Source organism: Egretta garzetta, unplaced genomic scaffold (genome assembly GCF_000687185.1).
Source record: "Egretta garzetta isolate BGI_Z169 unplaced genomic scaffold, ASM68718v1 scaffold154, whole genome shotgun sequence".
Lineage (NCBI taxonomy): Eukaryota > Metazoa > Chordata > Aves > Pelecaniformes > Ardeidae > Egretta > Egretta garzetta.
In genome coordinates, this window is record NW_009259600.1 from 8,306,624 (window position 1) to 8,320,086 (window position 13,463).

The 13,463-nt window shown below is 38.4% G+C and overlaps 1 protein-coding gene across 1 annotated transcript in view; it reads right to left on the reverse strand.

Moving 5' to 3' along the window:
• The window catches only part of ANGPT1 (angiopoietin 1), a 174,220-nt gene extending 163,238 nt beyond the window's left edge, over positions 1-10,982 (reverse strand). Inside the window, exon 1 of the mRNA XM_009638391.2 lies at positions 10,338-10,982. Within this exon, the coding sequence (XP_009636686.1) occupies positions 10,338-10,634 (297 nt within the window). The 5' untranslated portion in view covers positions 10,635-10,982. The remainder of the gene's footprint in view (positions 1-10,337) is intronic.
• Positions 10,983-13,463: the final 2,481 nt, after the last annotated feature.

Consider the following 13,463-nt stretch of genomic DNA (forward strand, 5'->3'; position numbering starts at 1 on the left):
GCAGAGGCCACAGTGTTTGAGCTGTGTGATGTCATGGAGGTAAACAATGTCAGAGGAATATACAAAAGGATATTTATTGCATCAGCCAAAATTCTTGGAAAAGCTCATAGGTCAAACTGGATCATTCAAGAAAAATGTGATGAGAAACAACCTTAATCATCGCCTCTGTAGTTAACAGGCTAAAGTGATAAAGAATTTTGCAGTCCATAGCTCCTCTGTGCAAAAATAGTAACACAGAAAATCTTTCTAGCGGAGCATTGATGGCCTTTCCCATTAACAGGACAGAAGTGACACAGGAAAGATAGGTGGCCCTTGACCATTTATCTCTACTATAGTAAGTAACACACAGAGTGAAGTATGAAGTTTTAGCCAAGGAACAAAGGGGAATAGTTCATTCAGGAAGAGATTAGGTCATCTCTTTGAGCAATTTTCCCTCTAAGCAGATCCTCAAAATTCCAGGCACAGCACCAAAGGCATCATGGTTTGGGGTCTGCCCATTACTGTGTTGACTTGCTGATGTGGCCTAGAAGGCCACAGGAATTTCCTGATGAATTAAGACTGTAGAGGGTAAATATTTAACTATGACACAAATAAATATACTTAATACTTAAATGATAATGGCAGTGATCCTAAATCCTCATTTCAGCTACTTTTATCTACATATAAATGCCCAATTTTCAAAGGCTGTAGCAATCTTCATTGAATCCTTTGGTGTTGGAGGAGACTTCAGAGAACCAGGTTTATATAAAGTGTTTCTGTGAGATTTCAGAAATATCAAGTCATTTCTACACATTTTTTCACAGAAAATATTAGGTTTTTAGGAGAACTAGTGCTCTGATAGTGATAGTGAGATAATTATCTGAAGGTCCGTGCCTTCCTGAGACACAAACACATGACTCAGAAGAGAGAAAAGAAAGGCATGTAAGTGACCCTATTATTCACCCTCACTGTTACCCACATACTGAGCTGATGGGAGAGTTTTAAAAAAGAGATTTATTTAATACAGTTCTCTTTCCTGCAAAAGACTTCTGCATGAGAACTAAACCTCCCAGAAGATAATCATTGCTAGTTATTCAAAGCTGAACATGCAACAGTGAAAATCAGCACATTTAAATTCATTCGATACAATGCTTAGAAAAAAAAAAAGTAAAAATCATCATTTAAATGCAGCTACATTATTTTTTCCTAAATCTCCACTGGGCGAGACTGTACCTGCAGACAAAAGATTCAGAAAGAAATAAACTTTTATAAGCATGGGCTGACAACTTTAAAACTTCCATAAATAATATGGCAGGCAAGTCTATCACAACCCTGAAGGTAAAAGCATCTCTAGAAATTGTACTATGGATTCTTCTTTGATTGTTGTGTTTTTTTAAAATGTGTTGTGCAGATTTGGATTATATTAAAGGTCAAATAGTAAAATACATCTCAAAGTAGTACACTTACACATCTATAATCCATCAGGAAGTAAGAACCTCACCTTGAAAGTTGGGGAGCCTTTGATAATTACTGAAAGTTTGTTGGAGCATTTAAAATAGCGGACAGGAGCACTCAAATGACATCAGTGCTTTTTTCTTTGAAATCTTGCAAGTTCCCTATGCAGGCTTAGGCTGGTGTGGATCACGGATGAGGAAACTAAAAACCTGGCCTGCTAAACAATGTTATTTATCCTTAAGACAGAAGTTTCATAGCATAGATAATATCTTTCAAGGAAATCCTCTTGCACACAGGAGGCCTTCAAAGGAAGTTTAGTTGTGAAAGAAGGCAGGATCAATTTATAAATGGCGTATCAGCCTGCAGCAAAAATAGTTTTTAGATTCAAAATTGATTAGCACCAATCTGATCATCTATGCTCTAGTGTGAAAGAAGCCATGCTGTCAAAAAGAGACAAATTACCTTCTAAGGTCTTCTGCTCATACTCCCAGTTTTCTCCCACAGTTCTCTAGTCTTGCCTTAATTTCCTGGCAGGGATGCTCAGAGTTTATCCTATCTCTAGGGTAATCTCTCAAGCCTATTTGCCTGCTTGGTACAGAGGGAGGAGAAAGAATGTCAGGACCCAAATCCTCAGGCAGAACAGAGTCAGAAGGGAATTCTGCTAACTGGAACAAGTGGATTTTGGCTGTTCCCATACATTCCTGTTGCAGAGGGAACGCCTGGTACATTATTATTTGCAAGAAGACAACTAGACAAAACATGACGAATGGCAAATAATTTACTCCAACAAATAAAAATTCCCAGAAGACCAGATGAAAAATTATAACTATATAGTTATGCTAAAGCCCATTAAAGAAGCTGATGCCATGCATGCACAAAGCACAATCAGGTTTGTCTTGCAACATATGCACATGTAAGGACAGAAACATGTCTGGGATTCTTGCTTCGTATACATTCTGGAAAGGACAAAAGCAAAGGCACACTTAAAATTTATCAGCAACACAGTATGGAGACTCGTTCACACAGAATTAATGCATGTACAACACACAAGGTTTCATCTTGTACCAACTCTACCAGGTTTTTTTTAATGAACAGGTCAGTTCCAGGAGAACAACAGACTCACAGCAGGTAAGCAGGTATAAAACATGAGAATGGATTTAAGGCACAACACTTAGAAATTGATTTCCGTGTACCTTAACACCAAAAACTCCAAAATCTAAATGCATATATGTGTGTATGTGTGTGCACACACTCACGCACTGGAGCGAGGTGTCCAAGGGGAAGGAATTCTGCAGACTTCCTACAGCGTTTTTGATCAGGCACTTTTTACTCGTTGATCTTCAACCCAGGTTTTCCAACTGCAAGATCATATCTGCACTTTCAGCCTATTTCTCTCTTTTAAGACAGAAATAGTAACACAGATCATATGACTGAGCATGTACTACCATATAACAGATCTTTAAAGTACCTTTGTTAAAGACACACCTATTCCACCTCTAACTCTTACCCTTTTCTGACTGGATTTTTTTTTCTTTTTTTTAAATTTCTGCTCCTAGAAGCTAGCCAAGGGAGAATAAGAAATTTCTTTTGTTCGTGTGTCTCCATGACCTAGAATATTCATTTTCTATATGATTTCCTCTGAGGGATTATAAAATTATCTTAATCCTTTTTTTTTGGTTGGTTGGTTGGAATTTGTCTTAATTCTGAAATGTAGAATCATAGAATCGCTTTGGTTGGAAAAGACCTTTAAGATCATCGAGTCCAACCTTTAACCTAACCCTGACATCCCACCACTAAACCATGTCCCTAAGCACCTCATCTATCCTTCTTTTAAATACCTCCAGGGATGGGGACTCGACCACCTCCCTGGGCAGCCCATTCCAGAACCTGACAACCCTTTCAGTGAAGAAGTTTTTCCTATTGTCTAGCCTAAACCTGCCCTGGCGCAACTTCAAACCATTCCCCCTCATCCTATCAATAGTACAACTTGAGCATCCTTCCAGCTACACGTCTTGCTTTGAATGTCAGTACCCATATGTTTGTTCAATGTTGAGCATAGCCCCACTGTTAGGTATTGTTTAGACAGGGGAGTTGCACTAGTTTGACTTGCATCAGTTTTAAACAGGGGTAATTGAACTGGTGCAAGTCCCTGGGTAGCTTTCTTATCCCAGTTTAGGCATGATTTACACTGTTTCAGATCAACCTGATTCCTAACTGAGGTAATGAAAAGCAAAGCTTGATCTTTGTGCAGGAACAATTATGAGAATGTAGTGCAAATGTGCAACAATTTATGGCATTTCTAAGTTACCATTCCAAGTGAATACCTTGATGTTTCATAACACCGTCTAAAATATACACGTGTTTACACAAGTATAACCTTGTGTCAAAGTACAGCTTATTTCATAAGAAAAAGAACCCTTCCTATGAAATATGAAACTATTTCAATTTCCTTTTCCTGATCAAACATCAACCCTTTAACAAGAGAGGAAATCCTTATGCTACTTGGAAGACTTCTACACCAGGGCTGTTTATTCAAGACACCTGAGCTGCTGGTGCTGAAGATGAGGTTCACAGCACAGCTAAAACTGTGATACTGGTTCTGGAAGGTCCTCACTTACTAGCTCTTCCTTGTTTTCATCTTCTTGCAAATACAGAGAAGAGGACTGAACTATGCTGAATGGTAAATTGGGATGAATACAAGCAGGTTGTTAAGTATCTTCACCTTTCAGGATATGCTTGCAACAAGTCACACAAGTGAGCCCAGTTTTGATAATGATAAGTTCATTCAAAATTTCTGGTAAGAATAGCTCTAAAAAACTAGCCATTCCTCACTGGTCTTCCTTAGAATCTGTACAAGACTAAGCTACATCCTATTCATTTTAGATGAATACAGGTTGGAGCAACAGCTGCTCAATGGGTTTTAAGAAGACTGCAAGAGTGAGGACCATTCTCACTGTTAGCAGGACATATATAATCCATTTACTCAACTGTAACCTGTAAAATATACTTAATACTATAGACTCACATTTATTGTATTTATCTGCTTTTTTTAATATTATTTTAATTACTCATTTTAAAACTAATTTCCTTCCAAAAGATTTTTTAATCTCACATAGTTTTCTGTAAACATTGACAGTATTATCATACATAAACTGTTAATAGCACAAAATACCTTCCACCAGAAACGCTCCAAAAGCAACACAAAACCCCCCATATTAAGCCTCCCAACAGCCTCGTGAAATTGAGTAGTAGTACTATATCTCTGTTAGAAAAGGGTAACAGGAATGCTTAAAGTTTACGATTTCCTTGCAGTCACAAGGGGAGTCTATGCTACAGCCATAGACAGAAGTAAAGCTTAAATCCATCCCACTTAACTAAGGCATTTAAATCATGAAGTGAGCTGCTCAGTATTTCCCTGGAGACAATGAAGAGAAGCAGGGACTTCAACAGGACAGTTCAGATGGCTAGGTCTTCCTCTGGGCTTGCTACTGTCTCTTGCCACAGCACTGAGAGATTCCCCACAGCAAAGAAAAACCTATCTTGGGTATCTCTGGGTTTTGGCCAGAAGTTTGGGTGGGATGATGCACGCCTAAAATACCCAGCTCTATACTTTTCCCACGTGGGCTGTGTGGGGTTTTTTTTAGTTTTTTTTTCCAAGGCACCCAGCACTGCGAAGCAGAGATTGTTTCCAAACCACAGAAGGGAATGGGAACGATGAGTTCTCAGCACCCTCAAAATGACACGCCATTTACTTTATATCAGTTTCATTTAGAAAAGCTCTCAGTGCTCCAAATGAGATCTCCCACTGGGCATGTTGGTTGGACAGTTCTGATGACTAATAAATGTAATATTTTATTGTTACCAGAAAGTTCCTAATTACAGCTGTCATCACTGAAAATAAACACATTCAGGTTCTACTGCACATTATGATAAAGTCTCCTGTCTAAGCATGGGAAATATTTTTTTTTAAGTAATTTGCTACCAAATGTGGCAACGTGTGAGGCTGTCCTTCAGTCTATTTCTCTGATTTTTCTGCTTCTTAAAAAAAAAAAAAGCCAAATAAGTTATCCTCCAATAATGTAAAGCTTTCAGGCATTTCCACGTTTGAAGTCTTGCCTCTTTCTTGTGGCTTCCTCAGAATATCCCAAGGACTTCAGCAAGTTGATTAATAAAGCTTTTAAATGCAGGCATATTATTGGCCAAGAGATTTTTTTGGAGGTAAATAAGCAGTTTTGGTTTTACACTCAAACGTGAATTTTCTTAGAATCCATTTGTTTCCATGAACTTATTTTTGCTCCTTAAATTTGGCTTTTATATATACTTACCCACTGAGTAGTACATACTATGCAAGCAATCCCACTAATTTGAATTCCACCATTACCATTTGTTTCGCAGCTTGTTTGTGGGAACTGCACTTCAAATGTCACTAGGATGAGTCTCTGCTTTGGATATGAGAATTCATTGACTTCAAAGCAAAAAGGGGCACTGAGAGTAGTAAACAGCCTCTGGGACAAGAAACCCAGGTTCAAGTTGGATGCCAAATAGGAGGCTAATGGCCAGTTTTAAATGAAGCTTTCTCACTGTTTCCTTTTCGTCCTGGTCCACCTTGAAAAAGGAAAGGCTTACTGAAAAGCCATTCCTTAACACAGCCCTGTGAGTAATGCTCATACAAGCAGAATGGCAGATTCCAAATCTAATGACCTGCTTTTATTTGTGAAAATTAACAGGAGTTCATCATGGATCTCCTGGTTGCACTTAACATCCAAATATTACATGGACTTTAAAGTCACATATTACATTACAAAATGCCCAGTGAGACATAACCATAAATAAAATGGAATTTTTACTATTTCTTGTAATAGTTCAATTAGGGAAAATGGGTTTCTTAAAGTGACAAAATTTTACAAACACTATGGCCACCTCCATGTCTACATTAATTTAAATTTGCCTCATAGGACATTATGATCTTTAGATCTGTCCTCTTCAGGGAAGGCTCTGTCACACTTTCACACAGCTTCACAGCAAGAATGACTTGTAAGGAATTTTCCTATCTTCAGCAAACCATATAAAATTCAAGGCAAAATCCAGCCACTCCACACACTTAAGCATATTATTGCTAAGTCATTGTGGTGCTAGGCCCTGCTGGTTAAGACAGCAGAGGGGCAGACTTTCAATGGAGCCACAGACACCAGTCTTTCCAAAAGCCAGTTTCTTCTATACAATGACTGGTCCACCTCAAACCCTAGATTCCTTGGATGTTTAAAACCCAAGTAAGCACTTGTGATGTTACTTGTGAAAAATAATGGAAGTAAACAGAAAGCACAGAGAATGCCATCATTTATCAAAACCATGGTAAGAATAAACTTTAAAGTAGACTATCAAATGGCTACAGATACCCCAGAAAAAATGCTCATAATTTCTTTCTTTAACGACTGAATCCAGCACATCATTTTATACTTTTTCTGTTATAGCTGGTGACAGCACAGGCAATTTGAAGGGAAAGGGAAGTGAGTTGAAGATCTTTATTTGGTTTAAGTGCAGTGGTGCCATCAGTATTTGCAGAGAAAAGGAAAAAAAAAAAACAACCCAAGTTTGGATACTGGCTGACCAGAATGACTGTGGTTCACTTTCAACTCAAACTTGTATGTGTTAGCATCTTATAGTATACTGTTATTAAGCACACATTTTAAACTTTTATGGTTTCTGCTTAAGTAATGGACAGAAAAAAGAAAGAGTGGATCATGTAAAACTCACTTATTACTATAATAGCAATTATTACTACGATCTGGACTGAGGGATAAGTGTATGAAACATCGATATAGCTATCCTGAATGTATACTGAGTCCATTGATACCATAAATTCAGCAAGCTGACTAACAGAAAGTTCCTAAGCGAGACGTGATGATAACATTTCGTGTAACCCCTCTTTGGCAATACTTAAGCACTGCAGTTAAATACCAAACAGTATCACGTGGGCCAGTCAGTTACTGCAAGAAAGAAAATGTGATGAACTGTTTGTTTTGAACTATTAGTATAAACATATTGCAGAAATGAAACCCAAGCTTAAACAATGGGGAAAGTTATCCAGTATTAAAATAAACAGTTCTAGGAAAGTCTCTATAAATGTTTACCAAGTCATCTTCTTCCGAGTAGTTTCTGCGCAGAACATTTTGCCGTGTCCCTGGTTTGCCAACCAATCCCAGTTATGCTGACTATAGATATGCAAATGCTAATGGACGAGGCTGGGACTTAATTGCCTGTAATTGGCTCCCCAAGCAAGCACAGTCTTATCTACAGTCAAGCTTGTAGGTCATCAAAGAAGCACTTTCGGTTTTAAGCATTAAAAAAATGGCATTTTTTTTTTAAAAAGAACACTTGTTTTGCTTCTAGAAATCTGCTAGTTTAGATATCAAAGAAAAATATTTTAAAATTAAAATACTACTGAGTTAAGCAAACCATGACTCTTACAAACTTTCTTAATAAACTTTCTTTCAATATTGCAGGCTAGCATTTGTGTTGAGGAAATAATTCACCCTGCCAAACGTTGCCTATGTAAAATTTTAACGAAAGTTATACCTATTACCTGAAGTAATAAGTATATTTTCAGAATATATCTCAAATTCTTAAACTCTATTTCTTACTATAACTTTTCATTTCCAGTCATAGACCTATAACCATTAATTATTCTTTACTTTGTTCACAGCAGGTGCATTGTGAAATGCTCTTTAGTATAGCAGCAGTTATATCTGATATTAAAAATCCAGGGGAAAAAATAAATGCAGAGTATAAAAATGATATGCGGGATATCTACATAATATATTCATTACACTTAAGCATTATGCTTGTTTTGAAAGGAAATGAGTTATGGCTGAGATTCTTTGTAATGGCAACAGCAACAAAGCAAATTCAGTATTCAGGGATGCTTAATGGAGCTGCATCAACCTCATTTGTTCAGAGTGAGCCCTACTCCATCACACAGAGAAACGGGTCCTTTCATTCCAGGGAAAACTGACACATGGGGATATGTGCACAATCCCAGTTTTATGTAAACCCCTGGGAGCAGAGGCTTGGGGGCTGGGAAGGAAAGGAGGAGGGGGATGGTTCTGCCCACAGCCAGTTTTACAATCACTGCAGAAGAAAACAAGGCTCAAATATAAACCCTTTTCACTGGGCTTCCTACCTGTTTAATCACTTCCCTCCCAAGTGTGAGAGGACTAACCCTAACTCAGACATTCACACTCCAGAGACTCATATTTCTTCATGTTCCATTCACAGTGAAACAGTGATCTTAGTTCAGTCTCTAGTGGACAAACACAGAATAAGTGAAGCCTTATAAGCATGATTCAACAGGCAATTTGCTCAAGTAAAATCGTGTGTGCATAAACACAGATAACAACTTTCCCCAGCCTCCCAAGGTACAGTGAAATAATTTCTTAAGAAATGTTTTCTTCTAGAAAAGACATACCCTCATTTCCAGCCTTATATTCCCAAAGCAGACCAAGGTATTAAAAAATGAGGAAAGTAGTCTAAAAAAGAATTGCTTAGTCATATATTGTTTTATACTCACATGTTTACTGGACAGAGTCTTTTCTCTCTTGCTACAGCCAGATATGCAGAGCACAATTAATTTACCAAGAGATCAGGAAATACTCTAAAGATTTTAGTAGGGTTAGGGGGATGGGGACAGCTGTATATGCTTTTTAACATATTTCTGTCTTGTATTCTGTCTGGATGAAACAGAACTTGTAATGAGATCAGTAACAGTAACTATGCTAACATGAACTTTTAGGCCACCCAGTAGAGTCTTCACTAGATTTTTATTGATGCTCATTCTTAGTATGAAATTGTGTTAGAATTAAATCATGTCTCTCTCAAATGTGTACATACAACAGGTTTTTTGTGCCATCTTACACGACCAGTTGCATCACTCAATTGCTCAATTTTTTAAGTTTTGCCAGGTCAAAATGCCAGTGTGAGAATGGGGATATTACAAATAACTATACACAAAGACTGTTGGTTTATTTATTTTTACTGGTCAGCTATCCCAAGGCATTTTCATTACCAAGGCATGGACAACATTCTGCAAGGTATGTAATTTTACACAAGTGAGTAGTCCTGTTAAGGTGAATGGAACTGCTCATATGAGTGAAATTATTCACATATTCAAGCCCAAACTTCAGCTCATACATAAAATACTGAAGAGTTCATTAAATGTTTAGAGCTATTGCACAAATTCTTAAAAATAATTACTTCTACTAAGTTACTGCAACACTTTCAAACCCATTTTTCCCTTTCTATGAAAGAATGCATATAAATACACACACAAATTAAAATAGGTTGGTTGAAGTCCAGGGTAATCTACACAGTTAAAAAGTTTTCCTATGATGTTTTAAGAGTGTGAATGTCTATGTACTTTCTTCTTTCCTTCCGGCAATTAGCTGCGTAGAATAGTATTACAGGATCTGTTTAGGGAGGAACAATTATATTCTTAACCCAGCGCCTTTAAATGCTGATTTTTTTAAATGCTCCCTTCTTCTGTCAGAGGAGCAGGTATCCTGCACGGCATCTGATCTGAAGCTGTGAACTATAAGTAGAGCTTACAGGAATACTTAGTAAGTTCTGTCATTAGAGTCTCTGGAGGATTTTTGTGTTCTCTGGCTCACAAACATCCACAGTCTCTTGAGATAAAGCTTTAAGATATTGCATCTTTCAGTAACGTGAAGAAAATTCTGTTCCCAAGAGCAATGTCACTAAGAAAGGTGCACATTTGTCTCCTACACAGCCACAAACGAGATCAATACTTATTGTCTCCGTTCTCATAGAAACTAATGAAAACTTCTAACAGCATAAAAATCACCAAAAAAAAATCCATTTAGTGAGAAAAGGAAAAAAGTAACACTTACTTTTTGCAGCCACTGAGTGTAATTTTCCATCACATGTTCTAGATGTTGCAGTTTCTGGGAAGAGAAATCCTGTTCCACGTGAGGAGCATCTCTCTGAAGAGCATTTGTGTTGTACTGGTCTGTCGTGCTTTCACGACAGTTCCCGTCCTGTTCTGGCAGAATGAAAGTATAGGTGCACTGCCCATGCTGAATCCGGTTAAATCTTCTCCCACTGGCTTCTGGACCCCGACGCGGGTTATTACAGCCTATGTGAGCAAGAATTGCTGCCAGGAAAGCAAAGGAAAGGAAAACTGACATGTTATTATTACTTTCCTTTCCTACGTTAAGAAAAACCTTTTCTTCCTCTTTCTTTAAATTTGTTCTTAATTTCCCTTAAAGTCTTTGGAAAAAGGACTGGAGAAGCGCACTTTAGTAATCAAGCTTGGACAAACTGGTTTGTTTTTTTTTTTTTAATTTCACTATGAGGATAGCTTCCTTAGTTAAAATTGGGAATATTTATTGCATAGTAGTTAAGATTTATTGTTTCCTCTCTGTTACAGTCCAGCATGTAGCCTGCTTTAGTCAGCTGCATATGCATATCCCAGTCTCTTTCCCCTACACTATCTGCTGCAGAACTGCTATTTTCTCTCAGACTTCAGTGAGTTTTATTAAGGTTGCACTTTCAAGCCAAGCTGGAAGCAAGCAGCCTTTCACAAGATGACTTGACAGGAATGCGTGTATGAGTGCGCCCCTATGCTAAGGATGGCTGGTGGCTCAGTACGGAGGGATCATCTTACAAACTGGCTGGATGCATGACCTCAATCATGCATGGTTTGCCAGCCCCTATTGCATACAACTGCTGAGGGCTTTTGACGAATTCACATAAGTTTAATAAGTACGGCAGTCCACCTTAATACACTTCATATGTTCACACTGACCTATTAAAATGTAGATAAAGTGTAGAAGTTTGTTGTAATCCCTCTGTAAATATACAAAGCACTGAAATTAAAAATACTTTCAGTTCGGTGCTGCTCAGTATCTGTTAAAGAATTCTAAGCCGGGGAAATGACACTTATGGGAAGAAAGTTGCGTTTAACCCTCACATGCTTTAGCTACTTTTCTAAGACAATTGTGTTTCTTTAGCAGAGTTTGCAGAGATATTTTTTTTACAGCGTATAATGAAAATAAGGTTGCCAAATAGTAACGGGAAACGGCAGTTCAGAAGGATAATAATTTTCTGTCTGGCGTCTAAACTAAGGTAACTAATTATAAAACACTGAGGTATGGTGGCTGAACTATTCCAGATTGTTTTCTGTACTACTGTGTAGTTAACACATGCAAAACAATTCTTCCAATTTGCAAGTCTGCATGGGTTATGCAGGCACCTTTTATTATATTTAGAAACTTCCTTGGGGGCAACAGCCTCTGAAAAGGATTGTGGTAACTATTTAAGAAACACATACTTACATACACATACTTAAATAATGTCTTTGCTATTTGCTAGAGACAAACTAAAAATGCACAGATTAGAAACAGGACTGGAATATTCCTGAAATTCAGAGGAATTTGGATCTGAGTTCCTGCTCTAGTATCTGTTGTTGGTACATAAATATCAGTCAACACCTGTGCAGGTCACTTTGCACAATTTTTCCCATGAAAGTAAGTAGTCTTCCAAATAGCAATAGAGCATCACTAAAAAAACAACCTGCAAGGTTGTTATCCACAAGGAAACCTACCTGGAATAGTACTGAGTGCAAGCACCTTCAGTGCTCATGCAGTTGCCACCTGTATCACAACTACGATTTCATTCTAGAAGAGCTGCCTGGAATATTTAGCCAGGCATCTGATCTGTTCCTGAGGAAGCTATTCCTACTCAAAACTGGAGGCTTTTCATCTTGCATCTGGAAGGAAACCACTGCATTTGAACCAATAAGAAATATTCCCTGCAATAATATAGAGAAATGAGAAAGTCTTACTTTGCTTTAAAATGTCTCTATGTTCAAGAGAGAGAGAGGAAAAAAGGAAAGAATACAGAGAAAAGACCAAAGCATCAATGCTACTGTGGCTTTTAGCAAAATCTTTTTCTGCCTCTGAAAACCAACTTCTGATAGCTTGCTTTCTTGTTTTCATATAGTATATCTCATAATTCTCTACCACCACCAGAACTAGTTATGCTGTGGTTTATTACACTGTCTTTGCAATTATTGTGAAATGTAATTGCAAGATATTGGCTCATGTAAGATCAGAGAGCCTCAGTCAGGAAGAAGACTGTAGGATCAGGCACCAAGCTGAAGGGTTAGCATAAAACCAGCTATTCCCTGTGAGGCAAAGCAAAAATCCCAGAGCACAAACATGGTAACAATACATGCTTTTTTTTTAAAAGTAAAAAGAGAACTTTATGAAAGGGTCTCAGAGCAGCTAAAAGGGGGATAGCAAAGGTGGGTGTACAAAGGCTTCCTAGGTTTTTAGTTCATATTTTAAAACACTGCTGCTTACACAAATGCCTCATTCATTTTATGCAGAGTATTTAATAGACTTACTCTCAGGCAAACATGGAAAAGTGAGATTGCTAACTTACAGTCGATGTTTTTCAGATGAGAAAAGGCTTTGCAGAAGAGCAGGCTCACTTTGTTGCTATTGCATGGCCCCTTCCCACTGGCTTAAGGTGATTTCTCCTCCCCCTTCTGCCCCCCTCTTCCTGGGGGACCATCCAGAAGCACACAAAGTGATCAGACATCTTCAGCATTTGCTCATTTGTCTCCAGCTTAATTCCCTGCCACATCACCTGCCTCTCAAAGCCAGATTCACCCCTGACCCCAAGCCCCAAACTGATGGGTCACAGGCAGCACATAACGGTCAGGTGCCACAGTAGGGAGACATGGCAGGGCTGTGCAGCAGCTAGAGCATCTCCTACCAGCACACCGCACTAAAGGTTTCCTTACTGGAGAGAATCAAGGCCCCCCACGCAGTCAGTGACCACGTACTGCCACAGCTCTGTTGTGGGAGTAGTGCATCTGAGACATCATGTGAGTTCCACCCAGAGGCGAGGAAGGGATGGCAGGAGCCTGGGGGAAGCCCAGGAGCCATTCTGTCACTCCAGTTTGTAGCCTTTCTAACCCAAGGGGAGGCAGAGAAAAGGACTCATGG